The sequence below is a fragment of the Triplophysa rosa genome, linkage group LG1 (assembly GCF_024868665.1).
Source record: "Triplophysa rosa linkage group LG1, Trosa_1v2, whole genome shotgun sequence".
Taxonomy (NCBI): domain Eukaryota; kingdom Metazoa; phylum Chordata; class Actinopteri; order Cypriniformes; family Nemacheilidae; genus Triplophysa; species Triplophysa rosa.
In genome coordinates this window covers 18,357,179-18,379,523 of record NC_079890.1, presented here as the reverse complement: position 1 = coordinate 18,379,523, position 22,345 = coordinate 18,357,179, and the positions used below count along the sequence as shown (strand labels likewise).

Here is a 22,345-nt window from a genome sequence, read left to right as displayed (position 1 = left end):
CATTCAGTTGTTTTTAAAATCATGGGCACATAATATAATTCATATGATTAAGATTCTTTGACTAGCAGAACCGAAGATGCGGTCTTTGTGCAGGCTGGGAGATGAGAGATGAGGTTGGTACATGATAATGACTCAACATTAAACTTAAAACACCCTGTAGAACAGCAGAGAGGTACGATACAAACAAACAAACCACATTGTTGGCATAATGTAAATAATGCAGAATTATAAACCGAAGCCGACATACACAAGGGAAAGCTATGACTCGAAAATAGAACTGTGGAAGACAGTGTTTAATTAATTCATGCTCAGTCATATACTGTGTGCTGAGTCACCTAACATTTTTATGTCTGTTTCTCACCAGAGAGGGCTTTCCATTTCTCTGTCTCACCGTGCAAACACCATGGATGTGCCCTAGGGCCTCCTGGGGTTGCTATGGTTACACCAGTTACTAAGTAACTCAGTGTTACTAAGAAATGTAAAAAAATGAAATGTTAAACCTTTCTTTCTTTACTTCATTTTTCTTTTGGGCTTTTAAATGCACACAGCTTACATTTTGTTTTATTTTTACATCCACAGATGTACCTAGTGTTACATAAGAGGGCTCATTTTCTGTTAACCCGAAGTTCTTTTTTCTGTGAGTGAGGGAATGGAAACAGAAAGTTAATTTGGGCACTATGTACTTCCAAATGTTTTGCAGTTTTCTTCTTTTCCTCCCATTCGATGAAAATAAGCCCACGGTGACTTCTGTTGGTCACAATGAAGTACTGCAGCCTCAAAATATGTGGTTTTTTAATTCAGCGTTTAAAGGAACAGTTCGCCCAAAAATTAAAATTCTGTCTTCATTTACTCATAAAGGCTAAAATACACTACAAGGCTTTTGCACAGATTTTGCACAGATTTTCAGTCTGGACTTGTTGCAGAAAGTCTGTGCCAGTCTGCAGATTTGATCAGTTAGTGTGTTTATGTTGTCTAGTTTTAAAAAAATCTGTTCAGATTTGAAAAATCTTGTAGTGTATTCCAGCCATCTGTATAAATTTCTTTGTTCTGATAAACACAGAGAAAGATAGTTGGAAGAATGCCTGTAACCAAACAGCTCTTGGCCGCCATTGACTGACATAGTAGGAAAAAATGCTTTACAAATGTTTTTGTTCTGTTGAACACAAAAGAAGATATTTTGAAGAATGTAGGAAAGCAAACAGTCCTGGGGCACTTTTGACTACCATTGTCATTTTTCCTAATATGGTAGTCAATGGTGGCCAAAAACTGTTTACAAGCATTTTTCCAAATATATTTCTCAGTGTTCATCAGAACAAAGAAATTTATACAGGTTTGTAAGGACTCAAGGGTGAGTAAATGATGACAGAATTGTCATTTTTGGGTGAACTGTCTCTTTAAGCAGCTGAGCTTTATGGCTCACTTTTTAAGACTCTTTATAAGCTCCATGGTTGCTTACTGTTAACATTATGCATTAAGTCCCAGTTTTGTTTGAGGATCTTGGATTTCTGTTAACATACATTATGCTGTATCTCTTGCAGGTGTCTACATCTTGATTGCTGTTGGTGCTGTAATGATGTTTGTTGGATTCCTTGGTTGCTATGGGGCCATACAAGAATCCCAGTGTCTTCTGGGAACCGTGAGTAACGCATCCTGAGACCACTTACACAAAAGAAATAGCTTTGGTTTATTCTAATAGTTTTCTAACAACATTTAATACTACCTCTCCAAAGTCCATCTACATATGAGTGTTTATAATTCATTTATAATCACCTCAGTGGTTTGACTGACTCTTGCCCATACACATGTTTTTTCCTCTACAGTTCTTTGCCTGTCTGGTCATTCTGTTTGCCTGTGAGGTCGCTGCTGGTATCTGGGGATTTATGAACAAAGACAAAGTGGGTTTCTCACACATACATTCAGTTTCAAGCCATACTTACTGTATATACTCCTTTATACCAAAACACCTCCTTGGGTACAAAATTGTGATACATTGTTTTTGTTTTCAGATCTCCAAAGATCTGATCACTTTTTATGACTCAGTGCATGACAGAGGTGTTTCATATACAAATCCTGATCAAAAGCAGGGAGCCACTGCTGTGTTGAAGGTCTTTCATGAGACTGTAAGTAGTCCTCACTTAATTTAGGAACAGTTTAAACAATGTTTGAGCATAATTCTCCAAACCCTAAAAGGTATTTTGTAAGAGCACCTTTAATTTGTGTCATTGCTGGGTTTCAGCTTAGCTGCTGTGGAAAAGGGGGCATCGACTCTGTATTAAATAAACTAGCCACAGATGTCTGTCCTGAAAGAGTTAAAATAACAGAGGTGAGAAACTTTTTTCCTGTATATGCTGTAGAATTCTAAAGACTGAAAGTACAGAGCATGTTTATTTTATTTAATGGCACTGTAGAATTAGAGCCTAAAAAGTCCATCCTTCTTTTTTCCAGGGCTGTCACAGCAAGATCAAAGAACTTTTCTCTGAGAAGATCTATCTGATTGGCATTGCTGCCCTGGTTGTTGCTGTTATCATGGTGAGTGAATGTGTTTAGTGTAGTTTCATTATGGTTGGGCATCAATCTAAAGGTAATGTTTTATTATAATTTTAGCTTAGACCCCCATAACTTACCTTTATTATGCCCTTTTTTCCTTCAGATCTTTGAGATGATCTTCAGCATGGTGCTCTGCTGCGGCATCAGGAACAGCCCCGTATACTGAAATTGAAGGGGCAAGATATGAAGTTCAGCAAAAAAAAAAAAAGTTTTATATCTACCATCTCTTATTTTGTTTTATATGTACCATCATATTCTAATCTAGTCACTATGTCCAGTTCCTCAACCCTCATAGAACAATTTTGTAGTGCATTTTTATTCCAATAGCGCAGTGGATTCACCCACAGCTAGTCAGTTATTGTTTAAGCTGTGACTAGTTGCAATCTCTAGCGTTAGCAGTACACTTTACACACATTCACGTTATCACATGAAGGATGGGTACATTTATTTGCTTGTAGTTTTCTTGTGTTACTGTTTTCATTCTTTTCGTATGTACATGTATAAACTGTATATATTTGCAGCCCTGTATGGCTCTTCAGCATGAATCTTGTATCGAACACTCCTGTGCATTTTCCTCTCAGAGACTGGTGTTTTTACAAACACGTTTCTTCCTGAGAAACCACTAAATAAACAGTGTTAGCTAGGTGAGGAGAAAGTCAGAATACAAAGCTTATTAGAAGTGAGAATGCAAAGATTAAATAAAAGTAGATGAGCAAGTTTGCTTATTATAAAGTGTGCCATTCAGTAAAGCCCAGTCATTAGTCTTGATACCAAAAAGAAAGCTGATCAATGGTTGTTATAGTTCTCATAACATGAGATGACATGAATGCTGCAGTGTTTCACACAAAAGTCTCTTTATGCTCTCTGAAACTACTATAGTGTATCGTAATATCTTGCATGCCTGTCACAAAAGGAGTTGGACATGTAGATTCACTGCCCCATCGCTGAAGTTCTTCTGTCCTGACACTTTTTACTGTCTAGTATAGACAGGACTAGATTTCTACATGCCTTTTAGCCTTATGAATGGAACACCCTATCCCTTAATCAATTACATCATCCTAATCATCCCTAATGGAATGTGTTATGACTCTACTGATACCAATGTAAGGAGGGTTAATAGATTGATAAACATTTGCTGTTTTACTGCCAGCACTATAATAGTTGCTGTAGTACCCCGTCCCTACCACCAGATGGCATTCTAATACCATTAAGAGCCGGTGACCCCTCATGTGTATATGTCCATCATGCACTTCTTTCTCTAGACCACACTTATATAAAGCTCCCTTCATACGAACACTGATTTATTCATATCAGATTTGTGATTTACTACATGCATTTTGCAACTCTGTTAACACTTATTGCCTATGCGGATATGCTTCAAAGTGTCTTGTAACATGTACAGCTATACAGTATACTAATGACCATGTAAAGACAACGTATGCCTTTAATTGTGATATCTTTTCTGGTACTTTGTCAAAAGAAGAGAACCTCCACAGAGATTTCAGTTGAAGCATGTAAAGCTTTGAGGGTTCTAACAGGTTAAGCATGATACTGAAACTATAAGCATTATGAAGTCGAAAAGAGCTGTTTATGAAGTGAACTGTTAAACCACTCGAGTAGTGTTAGATAACTGTTGAATTTAATCGTGCTGAAATAATCTCACACTTACTTGAGACAGAAATTCACAGCTGTTATTTGAATCTCTGCCCTGACTCAACAGTTCAAGATTTTGCTCTGGTTTGTTGCCCAAATATTTAGGAAATAAATGTATTTTACAAATATTGCGTTTTCGTTTTATTAATTTTTGCATGTTTAATCCTAAATCATTCATAAATATTAAAGGGATAGTTCACCCTAAAATGACAATTCTGTCATCATTTACTCATCTTCAAGTTGTTCCACATCTGTATAAATGTCTTTGTTCTGTTGAACACAGAGAAAGATATTTAGAAGAATGTTAGCAATTTTCAGTTCCGGGACATCATTGACTACCATTGTAGAAAAAATATTGTGCATTTTTCAATGATGATTAATAACATTCTTCCAAATATCTTCCTTTGTGTTCAGCAGAACAAAGTAATTTATAGAGGTTTGGAACAACTCGAGGGTGAGTAAATGACAGAATTTTCTTTTTTGGTTGAACTGTCTCTTTAATGATGCATTTAGCAGTAAGGTAAATATCATTGTAATGCAAATTCAGTTTAACGATAGTATATCATATCAGCATACGACCAACTTGTAAACAATGGTTTATTTGCAATCATTCTCATTTTCCTCTAAAAAATACCTCAGAATATAGACACCAAAGAGATGTTCGTATGAAATAACCATAATACAATAACCAGGGTGGTCGCTGTACAATATCTCACAACACTAAAACTGAGAGTGAGTTACTGGAATGGGTGCGGTTTACTGAACGATGCTCCCCTTTGTTTCAAACAAAAGCTTTGAGCCACTCATTTCTAACAGAAAGTGGATAAAGCAATCAATCGTGATGATTCATGCAATAATGCACGAGGCAGTAATCTTCTCTATACACAGAAAATAATAACATCCAGTCAAACTAAACTGAATAGAGCTGCTATCTCATTAACCATGTGTACCAGCTTGCAATCCTCACTTCCCCAACTTCTTTAGCTCATGTTGTAGCCCAGCAGCAGCAATAACTTTTATGAATATCACGTGTGATATTCATTTATGATTAAATCCCTGGGAGGAGGGATCATGCAAGGTCAGAATTTGGGTGTGTGCTTCTTTTTAAGTTACTCCTATGTAGTGCGTGCTTGACTCGGAGGAGAAAGAGAATAAAGGGGGACTGAAAGAAGGATATTGTAAGACCGTGTTCCCTGAAACCAACGGAAAGGTACCAAAGGAAAAAGACGCTCGGAACCTAGAGAACAATGAAAGGAAAGAGTTCTGGATTGGTAAGTTCACTGATGGACTTTTGAGCAAATTGAGTGATAGCCTACTGTTCTGTTTTTCATTCACAAATGTGTTTATTCGAAACTGTTTTGTGCTAAAATCACAAATATATAGACTTAAAGGGTATTTTTTTTAAAGTCAGCTCGGCATTATAGTAAAAAAAACTTGGTGAAAGCATGAAAACATTTTGTCAATATCTTTACATTACTTGGACATTACTTCAACTCTTCAAAATAAGTTAGCACGTGAATTTCAGTTTATTTTTTTAAGTCACATCAACAAACGCGTTTTAAAACCGAAAGACGAAATGACTTGTGTACTTTATAGTGCATTTGTATAGTGTGAGATGAGTCAAACAAAGCTAGATGACGCTGTTTCACACTAAAGAAAACGGTAAAGTGAAGTTTACACAATCTCCATATCTTTACCGTCACTTGTGTTGCACAGCAGTGCATAAATATCTCGGTGCTGAGAGCATTGTGAATGAGGAGGCCCCGCCCCGTCTACACGCTCTCTGTATCTGTACTTCACACACACCGCTTGCGCAGACCTGCACAGATCAAGTGTACGAAACCCTGTTCCTATGACATCCGCTACGTGAGATTTACTTTCAGTTGCTTTTCGAATACATTTAGAAAAATACCATTACCGTCGGGGACGAGTTTTCGGGAGCTTTCGGACACTTTATTAAATATCTAGTTTGGATTATACAACTTTCGGAGCGACTTTGGTGCCTTAATGATGAGTGCTGTAGGGGCCACTGAGGGCCTGTTCTTCTCTGCCTTACAGCCCAGCACATCGGTCACTACATACGCGGTCCCGTCCGATGACCAGCTGGCGAGAGACCGACTGTCTAAAGTGAAGCGCGTCCAGCTGCAGGTCCAGCAGCGCATGGCGGAGAAAGCCGCTTCATCATCCCGACAGAGCGCTTCTCACGTTACCTCAACAGGTGAGCAATAACCCACTGCTGTCTCTTATGGGTCCAGTAATACACAATATACAGACGATCCTATGTGTGTTTTTAGACAGACGGATTAATAAACATTAGTTCAAAAAACGCATTCAACAAATGATAAAACTATTTAGGCTATTGTAACTATTTTATAATACAATATAGTTAATTAGGCCTAATAGATAAGCTAATTCTAGTGATTGTTTTCATGAACTGGTTAGAATGCTCTGTTGAGTCAGTGTGACACTCAATCGTTTTGCATCATGCAAATATTTGTTTGTTCTTATTGTGTTCATAGCCATATGCAGGTGTACAAGCAGAAGTGTTTCATTGTGCTGGTTTAAAACTTAGGTGATGGGAGGCCAAAGATATGCACTTTTGTGTGTTTTCTAAGTGGTATCTAAGACTCTTGGTGGGGTTTCGTAACTATAGCCTACCACATTCTCCTAACATCAAACTTGACTTAGAAAAATAGGGACACTGTGTTATGGACACAGACTGACATTGTCCTGAAAACTGGACAAAGACTAATTTTGACCCTCAGGGTACGACTGAAGTTAAAACCATTGGAAGAGACATCAGCTTTTATACATGGGAATATTAGCTTGTTGTCCCTGACCAGATATATAAAGTTTTTTTCAAATGCAGATTTGTCAAATTGATCTCACGGACCATGATTTAAACTATAAGATGTTCTTGGGGCATTGTGTTTTTGGTTTTTAATAGGGAAAATCGTCCGAGTTTTATTGAAAATAATATTTTAAAGTTTTTTAATATTCTTTTTTACGATAGTTTAGGTCATCAAAGAGGGCCCTGAGGGTTCGCTACTGGTGCAATTGTGTGTGTAGGTTTGTGAAGGAGAATTGTAGATAGCCCGTGGGAAAGGTATCACTTACTTCTGGCTTGGACAGGCAGGTAGAAATTAGGGCACACCTCACTCTCCCCCATCCCCGACTGCTCAAAAAACTGTCACTTTTTCCGCATCATACAAGTGGCTCAACTCCATCTTTCCAATGCTCTACAAAACGATTCAAGTCAGGCACAGTTTAAAACATCACACATTAACAAAATATGTTTTCAGATTCGCTTAATAGGACTAGGTGTTATAATCCCACTATTTCAGCACAGGTGAATTCCCCAATAGGCCATTTCCCACGCCTTATGCATGACTGTTGGTATTTCAAGATGAAGGATAAACATCGCATGCAGGTCAGTAAAGCCAGTTCATGTCAGGTTCTTTATTTATTTCATATTTCACTGAAACATTATTATTATTCTCTATTATTATTATTATTCACTGAAACATTATTATTATTCTACTAGTCTTATTATTCAATTTGTGATTATTCAATTTGTCCAAAGTGCACATGCTTCAAATGATAAATCACACTAGGGGTGTTGACCGTGACATTAATAACTATTATTATTGATATCATGTTAATACTACACATACTATTGCACCAAGAACCACTTTATGTTTAATTTAATTTAATTTAGTTTATTTTCCTTTTAAATTTTATTTTATTATTTTATTTTATTATTTTATCTTGTGATAATATTGTTATTGTGAATTCCTTTGGCCGCGATAATAATGTCATGAAAATCTGATATTGTGACAGCCCTAAATCACACATACAGTATGGATTATACCGTATAGTTCAAACCTAGCTCTGCATTAAAATCTGAATAACAATACTGGCAATTGCATTGCTGACCAGTAGCACTTTATAAAATCCAGCTGCAACAAGTATATCTTTTGTGAGGCCTATTAGGGAGAGGAATGTTAGGCATTCAAACTCTGACCCTATTGTTGACCCTATTCACAACAAGTCACTTGAAAGCTTCTATCCGGCATATGATAGGGAACAACTTAGGACGTGACCTTATATAAAAAGAGGAACTGACCCAGCTGCTGTCCTTGAATGTTTTTTCCTAATCATTTTCTTTTATTCTGTATCATATACAGAATGGTGTATAATAATAGCCTAATGGACTGCCACTTTACATACATTAGAATATCAACATCATAAAAACAATTTTAATGTATTTTTTGTGATCAAAAATATATTCTGCTCTTCGTTTTTGTTCATTTTACACATGAGCTCAGTTTGACCTGGAATGTGACAGATAAGTCACACCTCTTCAAACAACAGTCCTTTGCAGAAGAGGTTCCTGCCATTTGATTTGCAGCAAATTTGTCAGTTCTATTTTAGTTTGAAGCTTGAATATGAGTTTTAGATTTCTGAAGAGAATAACCCCCGGAATGTGTGTTTTTTTAGTGTAAAACAACGGCTTCTTTGGAACACTAAACATGTGGCTCACACTTCACTATTTATTTGTTAAATTTTCTGGGAATTATCGGATGCACAGTGCATGAGTTTAAATCATTCTCAGAGGCATTCTCTTTATTTATTCAGCATGTGCAATAAAAAGCTCTCACTTTATTAGTACCAGCAGTAGCAGGTTTTGATACTGCTTTAGATTCTTTTAGAATTATTTTTAGAAGTTTAGAACGACAGACAAAAGTAGGTTTTAATCCTAATGTCACTTTGCAGAGGACATAGAAAATATTTTTGTTAAAAATTATATACGTACAGTATCACATTGCTTTATAATATTTTCCTGAGATGTTGACAATAAAGTACACAACATATAAACAATACATGGCTGTACCTCTAAACATTTGGTATCTGTGACACGCCTGAAGACCTTTACATCTACAAAAAAACATATGTTTCCATTTTAGAGGTAATATTCTACTGAAAACTCTCTTTGACCCCTGCTAAAGTTTAGTAATCCTTGGATCTTCCGGCTACCACTACATTTAACATAGAAAACGTCTTGGTTACGGATGTAACCTCAGTTCCCTGAAGGAGGGAACGAGACGTTGTGTCGAGCCGACAGATGGGGGTTCGCTCTTGAGAACCTATCAACTTCTGACTAGTTTAGAAAAGGCCAATGAAATTGGCGAATGAAATTTGCATGCCGGACTCCGCCCCTGGATATCCGGGTATAAAAGGGAGACGGCGTGCTGCATTCATTCACCTTTGGTCTGAGGAGCCTGAGCATCCCTTGACCGCTACGGCGGGCGATCAGCGTTGTGGCAAGAAGGACACAACGTCTCGTTCCCTCCATCAGGGAACTGAGGTTACATCCGTAACCAAGACGTTCCCTTTCTGTCGGTCTCTCGACGTTGTGTCGAGCCGACAGATGGGGTTCCTATGGAAAACGCCACAGAGCTGTGCCGCGTCACAATCTCCAGCGGAGCGACGCTGACTGGCCTGGGCGAGTCAGACGAGCGCTAGCGCGAAATTGTAACCATCCAGTGGAGAGGTAGGGGGTCCCAGAGCTTTTGAAGAAAAGGTGGGAAGCCCCTGCCACCGGCCGTCACGGGCGTAGGCCTTGATACTCTAACAGCGAGAAGCCGCCCGGCACCATAAGGGCCACTGGGTAAGCATTATTCCCCCCGGGGGAAAAAACGCTACAGAGACCACTACCTCCGTAGGGAGGAATTAGTGGAGACATCAACATGGTCTCACCATCAGGGGACAACTCATGGGAAATTGTGCGGACTGAAGGAGTTAACCGCAAGGTGGGAGTCCACCTATGGAGGTCATGGGTTACCGATCATGAGGATACATCAGACGGAACCGCCCACTGGGGGGGGGGTTTACCACGTCTGGAGCACTAGGTCAGTAGATGGCTCAACTGTTCCCCGGTCTAAGGGGGCAGGGCTGCTCTGCCCAGCCTGCCCCCAGGAAGGTGCTTAGTGATGGATGGAATGCCTGTTGTTTACCCAGTGGGGAAAGAAGGGAGGAAGAAATAGCCGCTGACCCACCTAAGGAAGGGGGGAAGGGCTTTCGCAGGCGTACGCTGCCGGTCCTACATGTTGCCTTGCAGGATGCGCGGTTCCATGCGCAGGTTGTAGAACCTCGCGAAGGATATGGGTATAGCCCAACCCCGCAGCTCTGCACATGTCTGCCAGAGAGGCGCCCTGAGCCAGTGCCCATGAGGAGTGTGCCTCACTCCTAACGGGCAGGGGCGATCTTGAGATCGGTCTGCCGTAGCGACGGCATCCACGATCCAGTGCGCCAGCCTCTGTTTGGAGACAGCCCTCCCCTTCTGCTGACCTCCAAAACAGACAAAGAGCTGCTCAGAGCTTCTGAAGCTCTGCGTGCGGTCCAAGCAGAGGCGCAGTGCGCGTACTGGACAACACGGATGGGGTTGGGTCTTCCTCCCCAGTGGGGAGCGCCTGCAGGTTCACCACCTGGTCTCTAGGGGGAGTGGTGGGAACTTTGGGCACGTAGCCGGGCCGGGGTCTCAGGAACACGTGAGAATCACCGGGCCTGAGTTCTAGGCAATCTGTAGACACGGAGGGTGCTTGTAGGTCCCCTACCCTCTTGGAGGTGAGCGCCATCAGGAGAGCCGTCTTTATCGTGAGGTGAGAAAGAGCGGCAGCTCCGAGGGGCTCGAAGGGGGGGGCCTCTTGAGGCTCGCCACCTAGGTCGCAAGAGGGTATGGGGCGCGGATGAGGCGGTCGCCTTCTCGTGCCCCTTAGGAACCAAATGGCCAGGTCGTGCTGTCCCAGAGGCTTCCCAGCAACTGGGTCGTGATGAGCGGCCGTAGCGGCTACATACACTCCCAGTGAGGAGGGGGGAGAGGTTACTCTCCAGTCTATCTTGAGGAAGGGACAGCACGTTCCCGATCGAGCAACTCCACGGGTCTTCTCTCGAGAAGAGCACTAGGATGAGAAGAGGCGTCACTTATGGGTGTATAGCCGCCTACTGGCCGAGGCCCTAGCCTGTGAGATGTCCCAACCATCGCAGGGGGTGGGCCACTCAGGATCTTCTCGTCCCGTCCAGACATGGAAGTTCCAGGGGTCTTCCTGGGATGCCATTACGTGCCCTTCCCCTGTGACAGAAGGTCCTCTGTCAGGGGAATCGGCCAGGGGGGAGTTGACACCAGGGATGCCGAGACCCACATGCTTTGGACGGGAGTCTAGGTCGAGCCCCCCAGATGGCCGCCGCCTGCGGGCACGAGTGCACCGCGGCGGCACACTCCACCTGGGGGACATCGACGTATCCTCTAGCTGCCTCACCCTCGAGGGAAGAGAGGGTGACAGAACTTTGTTTGACGTGAACGTGCCGGAAAGGGGCATTGCAAGTCTTACTAAGTTCCTCATGCACTTTCGGTAAACACGGCCCTGGGTGCGGGCGCGGCTTGGAGCCGTGCTCAACCCCAAGGTGCCGTGTAGCCAGCCGTGAGCGCTGGGAGAGGCAGTGCGGGCACTGCAACCCGACGCTCGCGGCGGCCCGGGAAAGCATGGCTGACATTTCGATGTCCGCTTCTTCCTGGGCTCGACCCCCCGAGGGAGGGAGCCCGAGGAATCGTCAGAGTCGGATGGCAGTACGTCACCCCCCGATGCTGCAACATCTCATCATCACGCATCGTGTCCGAATACGTGGTTGAGGAACAAGACGGTGGGACCGTCTCCTGGGGAACGGACAGACGAGCAAGACGAGAGCCAGTGGCTGGCGGATAAGTGCTCACAGTGATCCTCATATCACCCTCGCTGCCTGCCGTAGCGGGCGGCAGGGCCGTAGTCCTGCCGTCACGGAACGAGGAGCAGACAAGGTGGTGGCTGAGTCCCGTGGGAACACAGCCGCCTGTGACGCAATGTCTGAATCGTCAACCGCCCGCAGTGCGAGCAGGACGTATCCACAATGTCTGCCCCAGCGTACTGGAAGCAGGCATCGTGTCCGTCCCCCTCCTCGATGAGTGTGTTGCACCCATGAGAACAGCGGGACATGCCACGCTGGAGAAATTTGCTCTTTTAGAAAAAACTCAAACACTTCTGGATCTGCCGAGACACCCAGGGGAAAGTCGCTGCAGGAAGGGACCGTCCGCTGCACCACGTCATAAGATTCCAGCAGTAAATCGGCGTAGAGATTGAAGTCTCGAAGTCGATCAGTGTGAAGGCTCCGAAGAACAAAAGGTGAATGAATGCAGCACGCCGTCTCTCTTTTATACCCGGATATCCGGGGGCGGAGTGCGGCATGCAAATTTCATTCGCCAATTTCATTGGCCTTATCTAAACTAGTCAGAAGTTGATAGGTTCTCAAGAGCGAACCCCCATCTTTAGGCTCGACACAACGTCGAGAGACCGACAGAAAGGGAACCTGTTGATACTTAAAAGGATTTTGATTCACTTAACATTTATTCAGCTAAACTTTAATTAAGTACAACCTGTAATATTCCACCACATGTTGGGGAACAGAATTTAATTTATAATTTGAGTGGGAAAATGTTTTATGATAAATCTGCTTTAAGAGGAGGGTGTAGTATTGGCTAATGAAGAATTTTCCTTTTCCTCAAGGAATATGAAAATGAGGATCACATTATCTCATGGTTTTTAGATTTACTATTGCCTCAGTGATGCCACATTTTTGTAAGCATTTACTCTTCGTAAATTAGCTTTCAGAGACCAATTAAAATATTAAGATAAATAGTTGACACTTTAGCCCACCACAGTATTTTTCTTCTTTGGTTGAACAGCATTCAGGAGATCTGCCAAAATCAATATGTTTTCGTCATGTATTGAGCAATTTTCCTTCTCAGCGTTATATAGACATCTATTTGAAATTCATCTCTCTTCTGGGAAGAGATATAGTTGACCTCATTTTTGTTTCTTGTGTTTCTTAAAACAGACTTCATTTTGATTCCTCTCAGCACAGTTATGTGCTTGTCTCTGTGTTCGATGAATAGCTGGGTTGCTTTGGTTTGTTGCATTTGAATACAGACTATTTTAGGGTTCTACTGTCCCCCTGCTGTATCATGTGGTTTTCTTTTATCCTAGGATTAAACGCTGCATTTTTTCATCTTTGAACAGAAGATGAACAAAAAATAAGGGTTCAGAGCAAAGTAGTTCATAAGAAAGAAGGAAACAAAGAAAGAAAGGTGGGAATGAAGCGAAAAAGACTACAAAAATAAGACAAAGGACCACCCTATGATGTCATCCTCTTTTCCTCTTGTTTCATTATGTTATATGATTACTATAGCAGACTTCCCCTCTCCACCAGCTTCCTCTAAGAATGTTTTGGAGACTTTGACCTGAAGTATGGTCCCATACCAATTTGACGTGGACTACTGATAAGGACTGTGCGTAGCGGAGTAGGTTAAGGAAGCCAAGCAGTGATAGAAACCTGATCTCTTACAATTCGATGAAGCACCCAGTCAAAGCTGAATGCCAAACATGGATCAGGTGACACCCTGGGTCATGTGTCAATGCATGCAAATGTAATGCTTTGGAAAAACCCCATCAAAATAAAAGCCGCCTGGGAAGGAATTCTTCGGTAGCTTTTCTTTCTTGGTTCAGTTTATCTTAAAACAGACAACAAGTGTTTAAAGTGATCGTTCACCCAAAAATAAAAATTCTGTCATCATTAACTCACCCTCTTGTCATTTCAAACCTTTATGACTTTCTTTTTTCTGCAGAATACAAAATGAAGATATTTTGAAAAATGTCGTTAACCGGCCCCCATTCACTTGCATTGGTTTTGTGTCTCTACAATATAAGTGAATGGGGACCGATGCTGTTCGGTTACCAACTTTCTTCAAAATATCTTTTGTGTTCTGTGGGAGAAAGAAAGTCATAAAGGTTCGAAATCACAAGAGGGTGAGTAAATGATGGCATCTATCACTTTAAGTGTGATAAAACTCTAAGCAAACAAGTATAGCACTGAGATATTTGACAGTAACACATCACTCATACAGAGATCAAATTAGGTGATACTTTGTATTTTATAATGCTGTTTTTTTTCAGAATTTAATGGCTCGTCCACCACAAGATACCAAACAGGCCCTGGATTCAGTTCCAAGTCTCTAGTCTACAATGGCAACAGAACAATAGCAGTAAGTGAACCTATATTCAGCACATTTTCACTCCTTGAGTCGTTCATTTACAGAATCTTGTTATTAAAGACAATGTTATTCAAATTTTTTTAGTCATAGTTTTAGCTTTACAATACAATAGGAAGTAACATTTCCATTCAGTTTTCAAAGGTTGTTGTTTAGTACAGAAATACAATTTGATAAGTTGCCAGGTTAAGCCTACTTTCTTTTGATTACTATTTTTTTGTGCTGATATTCAGGATGCAACATTCACCTATGAACAGTTATTTGTTAGATTCTAAGATCCACAATCCCCTGATAACTGTGCTTTGTGTGGCTGCACCCGTAACACACAATGATGTGATATTTTGCATTCTCGTGTGAAAGCTCTGTTTAGAAGGTGATCTGCAGTTCTAGCAAGCTGTGGAATTGAGATCAGGTTCAATGTGCTGAGTACATTCCTATTCACCACCTCATGAGCCAAATGGTGTGTCAGAGGCCCTGTTATCCCTCAGTGTGATAGCAGTGAGACAGACTATCCTGGAAAAGCAATGTACAATCTCAAAACATGGTTTATTGCGTGATGTTAATATTCTTAGGGCTACTTTCAGTTTTTCATTTCTCGTTTATCCTCTGTACTTAGACCCCCAGGACGTCTCAGCACACAGAGGGATTTTCATCTCGCTCTGCGGTAGAAATGGGAACTCGGCACAGAATCAGTCTAGGTACCCCCATGCCGGCAGTAGTGGGTCGCCCGCACGTGTCACACGATGACGCCCATCTGAGTGGCTCTTACACCAATCAGATACACAATGAATCAAGAACAATGGATCGGACTGAGCATGAGGCAGCATTAATGGGTGGCCATACAATGCACCGGCAGTCATCACCTGTAGCCAACTGGATGCAGTCCTACGGCCGCAGCCCTTCACCAAGTGTAGTGCAGAAGCAACGGCACCTAAGCGACACCTTGGCACAGGATGGTTCTAGTAGAGGATGGAAGGAGTCCGAGTTTGCTCATCAGTATTCATTTAAAGGCCCATCCCACCGCACCATCAGCCGCATAAATAATCGACAGGTGCAACAGCAACAGCAGCAGCAGCAGAGGATGAGTGGCAGCTCCATGCAATGGCAACAGATGTCCACAGGAGCCAGCACTATGATGGGTGCCGGACATTACCAGGGCACCATAAAGAGAGCGGGGTCTGTTCATAGTATGAAGAGTGTGGGCCGTGGCGTGGATGTGTGTGATGGATTTGCAGATGCAATTGCAGATGGTTTTGGCGGGTAAGAGATCCGAATTGATTGGACAGTAACTTACGGGTTACACTCCATACACTCTAGAAATTGCTGGGTTGTTTTCAACAGTTCACCCAAAAATGAAAATTCTATTATCATTTACTCACTCTCAGGTTGTTCCAAATCTGTATAAATGTATTTGTTCTGATGAACACAGAGAGAGATATTTGAAAGAATGCTTGCAACCAAACAGTTCTTGGCCATCATTGACTACCATAGGGGGACTGAGTTCTGTGGAACCCAAAAGAAGATATTTTGAAGAATGTAGGAAAGCAAACAGTTCTGGGGCACTTTTGACTACTTGTAATTTTTCCTACTATGGTAGTCAATTTTGGAACTGGTTGGTTATAAGCATTCTTCCAAATATCTTTCTCTGTGTTCATCAGAACAAAGACATTTACACAGATTTGGAACAACTTGAGGGTGAGTACAGTAAATGGTGACAGAATTTAAAATTTTGGGTGAACTGTCCCTTTAAGTCAAAAAGAGACCAATCCAAACTTTGGTTTGTAAATGAACCTATGCTAGGTTGTTTAGCCCCAAAAGCTCGGTTTAAACTCTTGTTTGAATTAAATATAGACCATTTAAAGGGATAGTTCACCCAAAAAGGAAAATTCTTTCATCATTTACTCACCCTCAAATCTGTATAATTTCTTTGTTCTGCTAAACAAAAAGTAAGATATTTAGAAGAATGTCAGTAACCGAGCAGATCTCGCCCCCCATTTGCTGCCATAGTAGGGAAAATAAATACTATAGGAGTCTATGGGGGATGAAATCTGCTTGGTTACTGACATTCTTCCAAATATCTTCCTTTGTGTTTAGCAGAACAAAGAAATGTATACAGGTTTGGAACAATCTGAGGGTAAGTAAATGATGACAGAATTCTCATTTTTGGGTGAACTATCCTTTTAACCCATCGCTGGGGTTTGTCCCTTTCGACCCAAACATTGGTTGAAAACAACTAAACATTTAGCAGTTGAAAACAATATACCAGGTATACCATTAATATGTTTTACTTGTACTAATATTATAAACAAAACAAAACGTCTTGGTTACGGATGTAACCTCGGTTCCCTGATGGAGGGAACGAGATGTTGTGTCGAACCGACAGAATGGGGTTTGTCTTGAGAACCTATCATCTTCTGAGTATTTAGAAAAGGCCAATGAAAATTGGCGAATGAAATTTGCATGCCGGGCTCCTCCCCGGATGTCCGGGTATAAGAGGGAAGCCGGCGTGCTCATTCATTCACCTTTGGTCTGAGGAGCCTAAAGCATCCTCCCCCGACCGCTGGGGTGGGCGGCCAGTGTTGTGGCATGAGGGACACAACGTCTCGTTCCCTCCATCAGGGAACCGAGGTTACATCCGTAACCAAGACGTTCCCTTTCTGTCGGTCTCTCGACGTTGTGTCGAACCGACAGAATGGGGTTCCTATGGAAAACGCCACAGCACTGAGCCGCGTCACAATCTCTGCGGAGCGACGTTGACTGGCCTGGGCGAGTCAGACGAACACGCTAGCGCGAAATTATGACCTTCCAGTGGAGAGGAAGGGGGACCCAGAGCTTTCCACAAAAAGTTGGGAAGCCCCCTAACGCCGGCCGTCACGGGCGGAGGCCTGATTCTCTAAATGGCGAGAAGCCGCCCGGCACCGTACGGGCCACTGGGTAAGCATAATTCCCCCTGGGGGAAAAACGCTGCAGAGGCCACTACCTACCGTAGGGAGGAATTAGTGGAGACACCACATGGTCTCACCATCAGGGGAGAACTCATGGGAGGAATGTGCGGACTGCAGGAGTTAACCGCAAGGTGGGAGTCCACCTGGGGAGGTCATGGGTTGCCAAGGTGGGAACCATTCATGAGGATACATCAGACGGAACAGCCCACGGAGGGGGGGTTACCACGTCTGGAGCACTAGGTCCGGTTAGAGCTATGTGGGAGATAACTCAACTGTTCCCCGGCCTAAGGGGGCAGGGCTGCTCTGCCCAGCCTGTCCCCTGGAAGGGTGCTTAGTGATGGATGGAATGCCTGTTCTTTACCCGAGGGGAAAGAAGTGAGGCGGGATCGCCACTGCTCCCCCCGGAGGGGGAAGGGCTTCCGCAGGCGTACGCCCTACCGGCTGCCGGTCCCACACCTTGCCAGGATGCGGGCTGACACCGGTTCCGCGCGTAGGTATTAGAACCTCACGGAGTTGTTGGGCATAGCCCAACCCGCAGCTCTGCAGATGTCTGCCAGAGAGGCGCCCTGAGCCAGTGCCCATGAGGGGTGTGCCTCACTCCCAACGGGCAGGGGCGAAATGAGATCGGTATGCCCTAACGAGGGCATCCACGATCCAGTGCGCCAGCCTCTGTTTGGAGACAGCCCTCCCTTCTGCTGACCTCCGAAACAGACAAAGAGCTGCTCAGAGCTTCTGGGCTCTGCGTGCGGTCCAAGTAGAGGCGCCGTGCGCGTACTGGACACAACACGGATAGGTTGGGTCTTCCTCCCCGGTGGGGAGCGCCTGCAGGTTCACCACCTGGTCTCTCGGGAGAGTGGTGGGAACCTTGGGCACGTAGCCGGGGCGGGGTCTCAAGATAACGTGAGAATCCCGGCCCCGAGTTCTAGGCAATCTGTGGACACGGAGGGTGCTTGTAGATCCCCTACCCTCTTGGAGGTGAGCGCCATGCGGAAAGCCGTCTTTATCAAGACTGAGAAAGAGCGGCAACCCCGAGAGGCTCGAAGGGGGCGGGGCCTCTTGAGGCCCGCCACCTAGGTCGCAAGAGGGTACGGAGCGCGGGTAAGGTGGTCACCCTCTCGCGCCCCTTAGGAACCTAATGACCAGGTCGTGCTGTCCCAGAGGCTACCCAGCACTTGGGTCATGATGAGCGGCCGTAGCGGCTACATACATTCCCAGTGTGGAGGGGGAGAGGTTACTCCCCCGTCTCTCTTGAGGACGGGACAGCTCGTACCCGACCGAGCAACTCCGCGGGTCTTCTCGCCGAGAAGAGCACCAGGACGAGAAGAGGCGCCACCTATGGGCGTATAGCCGCCCAGTGGCCGAAGCCCTAGCCTGAGTGACGTCCCAACCGGACTGGGGGTGGGTCACTCAGGATCTCCTCGTCCCGTCCAGACATGGAGACCAGGTTTTGCCTGGGATGCCGTAACGTGCCCCTTCCCCTGGGGAAGCTGTCCGCCAGGGGGAGCGGCCAGGGGGGAGTTGTTGTCAGAGCCTCAGCTCCGAGAACCAAGTCCTGGTTAGGCCGAAGGGGCGTAACTAGTACCACTTGATGCTCCTCTTCCCTGGCCTTGCACAGGCCCTGTGCAATGAGGCTCACTGGGGGGAAGCGTACTTCCGCTTGTCCCGCGGCCAGCTGTGCGCAAGGGCATCCGTGCCGAGGGTCCTCGGACAGGGAGTACCCAAGCGGACAATGGGAGGAGTTCGGGGAGGCAACAGGACCACCTGTGCCTGGCCAAACTGCCCCCAAATGAGCCGGCTGCGCGGGGAGGGAGTCGCCACTCTCCGCAAGGCGTCAACTGACGAGAGAGCACATCGGCTGTCTGGTTCAGGACGCCTGGGATGTGTGTGGCTCGCAGGGAGCTGATCACCTGCTGACTCCAGAGGAGGAGGCGTCGGGCGAGTCATGTTAGCTGCTGTGAGTGAAGAATACGCCACAGCAGCTGTGCTGTCCGACCGGACCAGCACGTGCTTCCCTGCACGAGAGGAAGTCCCTCAATGCAAGTAGCACAACCCACAACTCTAGGCAGTTGAATGCCAACGCAGGCGGGGGCCCGTCCACCGCCCCGACACTGCTTGCCCGTTGCACACGGCACCCCTTAGGGTGTGTCGGCAGAAAAGCGTGTGACCAACGCCTGCTGCCGGTGTGCCACGCTCTCCAAGGAACTTGACTCTGCCGCCAGTGTTGGAGCGGTCGTATATGCATCGACCCGAGGGGGGGCCACCCCCGCCGAGGATGCCATGAATCCCAGGAGCCTCCTGTTACAGGGGGACCGCTGACTGTCTGATCTCAGGCAGTTCAACACTGACCGGGCGCGCTAGTCCTCGCGCCCCCCCCTGGGGGTGAGCGGGGCCGCCCGTGAGGACAGAGTCGAGTTCCATACCGAGAAAGAGGATGCTCTGCACCGGGGAGAGCTTGCTCTTATCTCAGTTGACCTGTGGCCCCACCGATCTAGGTGCCGGAGCACCAGGTCCCTGTGTGTACACCACAGATCTCGAGAGTGTGCCCAAACTTGAGCCAGTCGTCGAGATAGTTAGTACCCGTACACCTCCTTCCCAACGGGGAAGGAGGGCGGCTTCCACGACCTTCGTAAAGACTCGTGGAGACAGGGACAGACCGAAGGGGAGGACCCTGTACTGATATGCCCGTCCCTCGAACGCGAACCGTCGGAACGGCCGATGTCGAGGGAGGATCGAGACATGAAGTACGCGTCCTAGGTCGATTGCCATGAACCAGTCCTGACGCCTGACGGACGCCAGGATGCGCTTCTGCGTGACCATCCTGAAAGGCAGCTAGTGTAGGTGCCTGTTCAGAACACACAGACCCAAGATAGGGCGCAACCCTCCGCCTTTCTTAGGGACAATGAAGTACGGGCTGTAAAACCCGCTGAACACCTCGGCCGGTGGGACGGGCTCGATCGCTCCCTTCACCAGAAGGGAGGCGACCTCCGCCCGAAGTACGGGGGCATCCCTGCCTCTGCCTGAGGTAAAAGGACGTCCCGGAACTTGGGCGGACGCGCGTAGCCGAGACGGATCGTCTTCCTCAGCCCGCCTGACAGTCTGGGGCCCCCAGAACTGTGACAGGGGACTAGAGGTCGATCTGCTTCATCGCCCCCGCGGAGGGTGGTTCGATGGCTAGCAGTACGGATTCCTTGCCAGGGGAGGCCCCCCGGGGAGGAGATCGGCTCTGCCATATTTCCTGCCTGGCGACTGCGCAGCTCAACGCACTGTCTGACTGAGAGTGCTGAGGGCTGGTGTTTATACTCGACATTGCGCTTTGCCATGACGCAACGTCGAGTTTGCCGTTCACCGTCGTGCAGAGGGTGAGAGCGGCTGAGGTAACCCAGAGAGAGAGGAAACTCTCCTTTTTGAGAGTAAGTGGGCGCTAGCCCCCCGGAGGGGGCCAGCAGATGGAGGGACGGGGCAGGAACCGTCCCTATCCGACCTACCAGCGCTGTGGCTGGGGTCGGGCCCAATGGTAGCCTCGATCCCCCTGAGGTGATCCCATGACAGCCGCTGCCCGCGGCTGCTGATGGGGCGATGGTCTCCTCTTCGCTGTCTCCTCCAGGTCACTGGAGGGCGTTGAAGAGGACCAGGGCTGCTGGGAAGCAGACAGTGCACGGGACTCGACGGCCGAGGCGGCCGAGTTGCGGCACGGAGGACTGCTTTTTACTGTCGAGAACCCTCCACAGTAACACCAACCAGCCCCCCCTTGCGAGACGGGTACGTCGAGAAAGCGGACCTTCTCAGCGTTACTCATCTGCGCAAGGATTGGCCAGAGGAGTTTCTCATGGACCACAAGTGTGGACATCGTCCGACCCAGGGCCCGCGTGGTCACCTTGGTCGCCCGTAGAGCGAGGTCGGTGGCGGCGCGGAGTTCCTGCATAAGCGCTGGGTCGGTCTTACCCTCGTGGAGCTCTCTCAACGCCCTGGCCTGGCAGGAGCCATAGCGTGGAGAGAGGAGGCAGCTTGGTCCGCCGCAATGTAAGCTCTCGACACCAGAGATGCCGAGACACCACATGCTTTGGACGGGAGTCTAGGTCGAGCCCCCCCAGGTGGCCGCCACCTACGGGCACGAGTGCACCGCGGCGGCATACTCCACCTGGGGGACACCGACGTATCCTCCAGCTGTCTCAACCTCGAGGGAAGAGAGGGTGACAGAACTTTGTTTGACGTGAAACGTGCCGGGAAGGGGCGTTCCAGGTCTTACAAAGTTCCTCATGCACTTCCGGTAAACACGGCACTGGGGGCGGGCGCGGCTTGGAGCCGCGCTCAAACCCGAGGCGCCATGTAGCCAGCCGCGAGCGCCGGGAGAGGCAGTGCGGGCACTGCAACCCAACACTCACGGCGGCCCGGGAAAGCATGGCTGACATTTCGACGTCCGCTTCTTCCTGGGCTCGACCCCCCGAGGGAGGGAGCCCGAGGAATCGTCGGAGTCGGATGGCAGTACGTCACCCCCCGATGCTGCAAGAGACATCTCATCATCACGCATCGTGTCCGAATACGTGATTGAGGAATAAGACGGCGGACCGTCTCCTGGGGAACGGTCAGACGAGCGAGACGAGGTGTGAACGGTCCGTGAGCCCGTGGCTGGCGGATTATCGCTCACAGTAATCCTCATATCACCCTCGCTGCTTGCCATAGCGGACGGCAGGGCCGTAGTCCTGCCGCCACGGAACGGGGAGCAAACGAGGTGGTGGCTGAGTCCCGTGGGAACACAGCCACCTGTGACGCAACGTCTGAATCGTCACCACCCGCAGTGCGGGCAGGACGTATCCACAACGTCTGCCCCAGCGTACTGGAAGCAGGCATTGTGTCCGTCCCCCTCCTCGATGAGTGTGTTGCACCCATGAGAACAGCGGGACAAGCCACGCTGGAGAAATTTGCTCTTTTAGAAAAGGAAATTTGCTCGAACACCTCCGGAACTGCCGAGACGCCCAGGGGAGAGTCACTGCAGGAAGGGACCGTCCGCTGTCCACGTCGTAGATTCCAGCAGAAAGAATGATCACCCAGATCGTAGAGAAGC

General features: G+C 46.6%; 2 protein-coding genes across 2 annotated transcripts in view; both read left to right on the top strand.

Moving 5' to 3' along the window:
* Positions 1 to 4,326, top strand: part of cd81a (CD81 molecule a) — a 36,697-nt gene extending 32,371 nt beyond the window's left edge. The window contains exons 3-8 of the mRNA XM_057334463.1: positions 1,539 to 1,636; positions 1,821 to 1,895; positions 2,007 to 2,120; positions 2,237 to 2,323; positions 2,446 to 2,529; positions 2,651 to 4,326. Coding sequence (XP_057190446.1) covers positions 1,539 to 1,636; positions 1,821 to 1,895; positions 2,007 to 2,120; positions 2,237 to 2,323; positions 2,446 to 2,529; positions 2,651 to 2,713 — 521 coding nt within the window. The 3' untranslated portion in view covers positions 2,714 to 4,326. The remainder of the gene's footprint in view (positions 1 to 1,538; positions 1,637 to 1,820; positions 1,896 to 2,006; positions 2,121 to 2,236; positions 2,324 to 2,445; positions 2,530 to 2,650) is intronic.
* A 1,679-nt stretch (positions 4,327 to 6,005) lies between these two features.
* pkp3b (plakophilin 3b) overlaps positions 6,006 to 22,345 on the top strand; it is a 31,914-nt gene continuing 15,574 nt past the window's right edge. Inside the window, exons 1-3 of the mRNA XM_057341252.1 lie at positions 6,006 to 6,418; positions 14,244 to 14,332; positions 14,955 to 15,598. Of these exons, the coding sequence (XP_057197235.1) occupies positions 6,208 to 6,418; positions 14,244 to 14,332; positions 14,955 to 15,598 (944 nt within the window). The 5' untranslated portion in view covers positions 6,006 to 6,207. The remainder of the gene's footprint in view (positions 6,419 to 14,243; positions 14,333 to 14,954; positions 15,599 to 22,345) is intronic.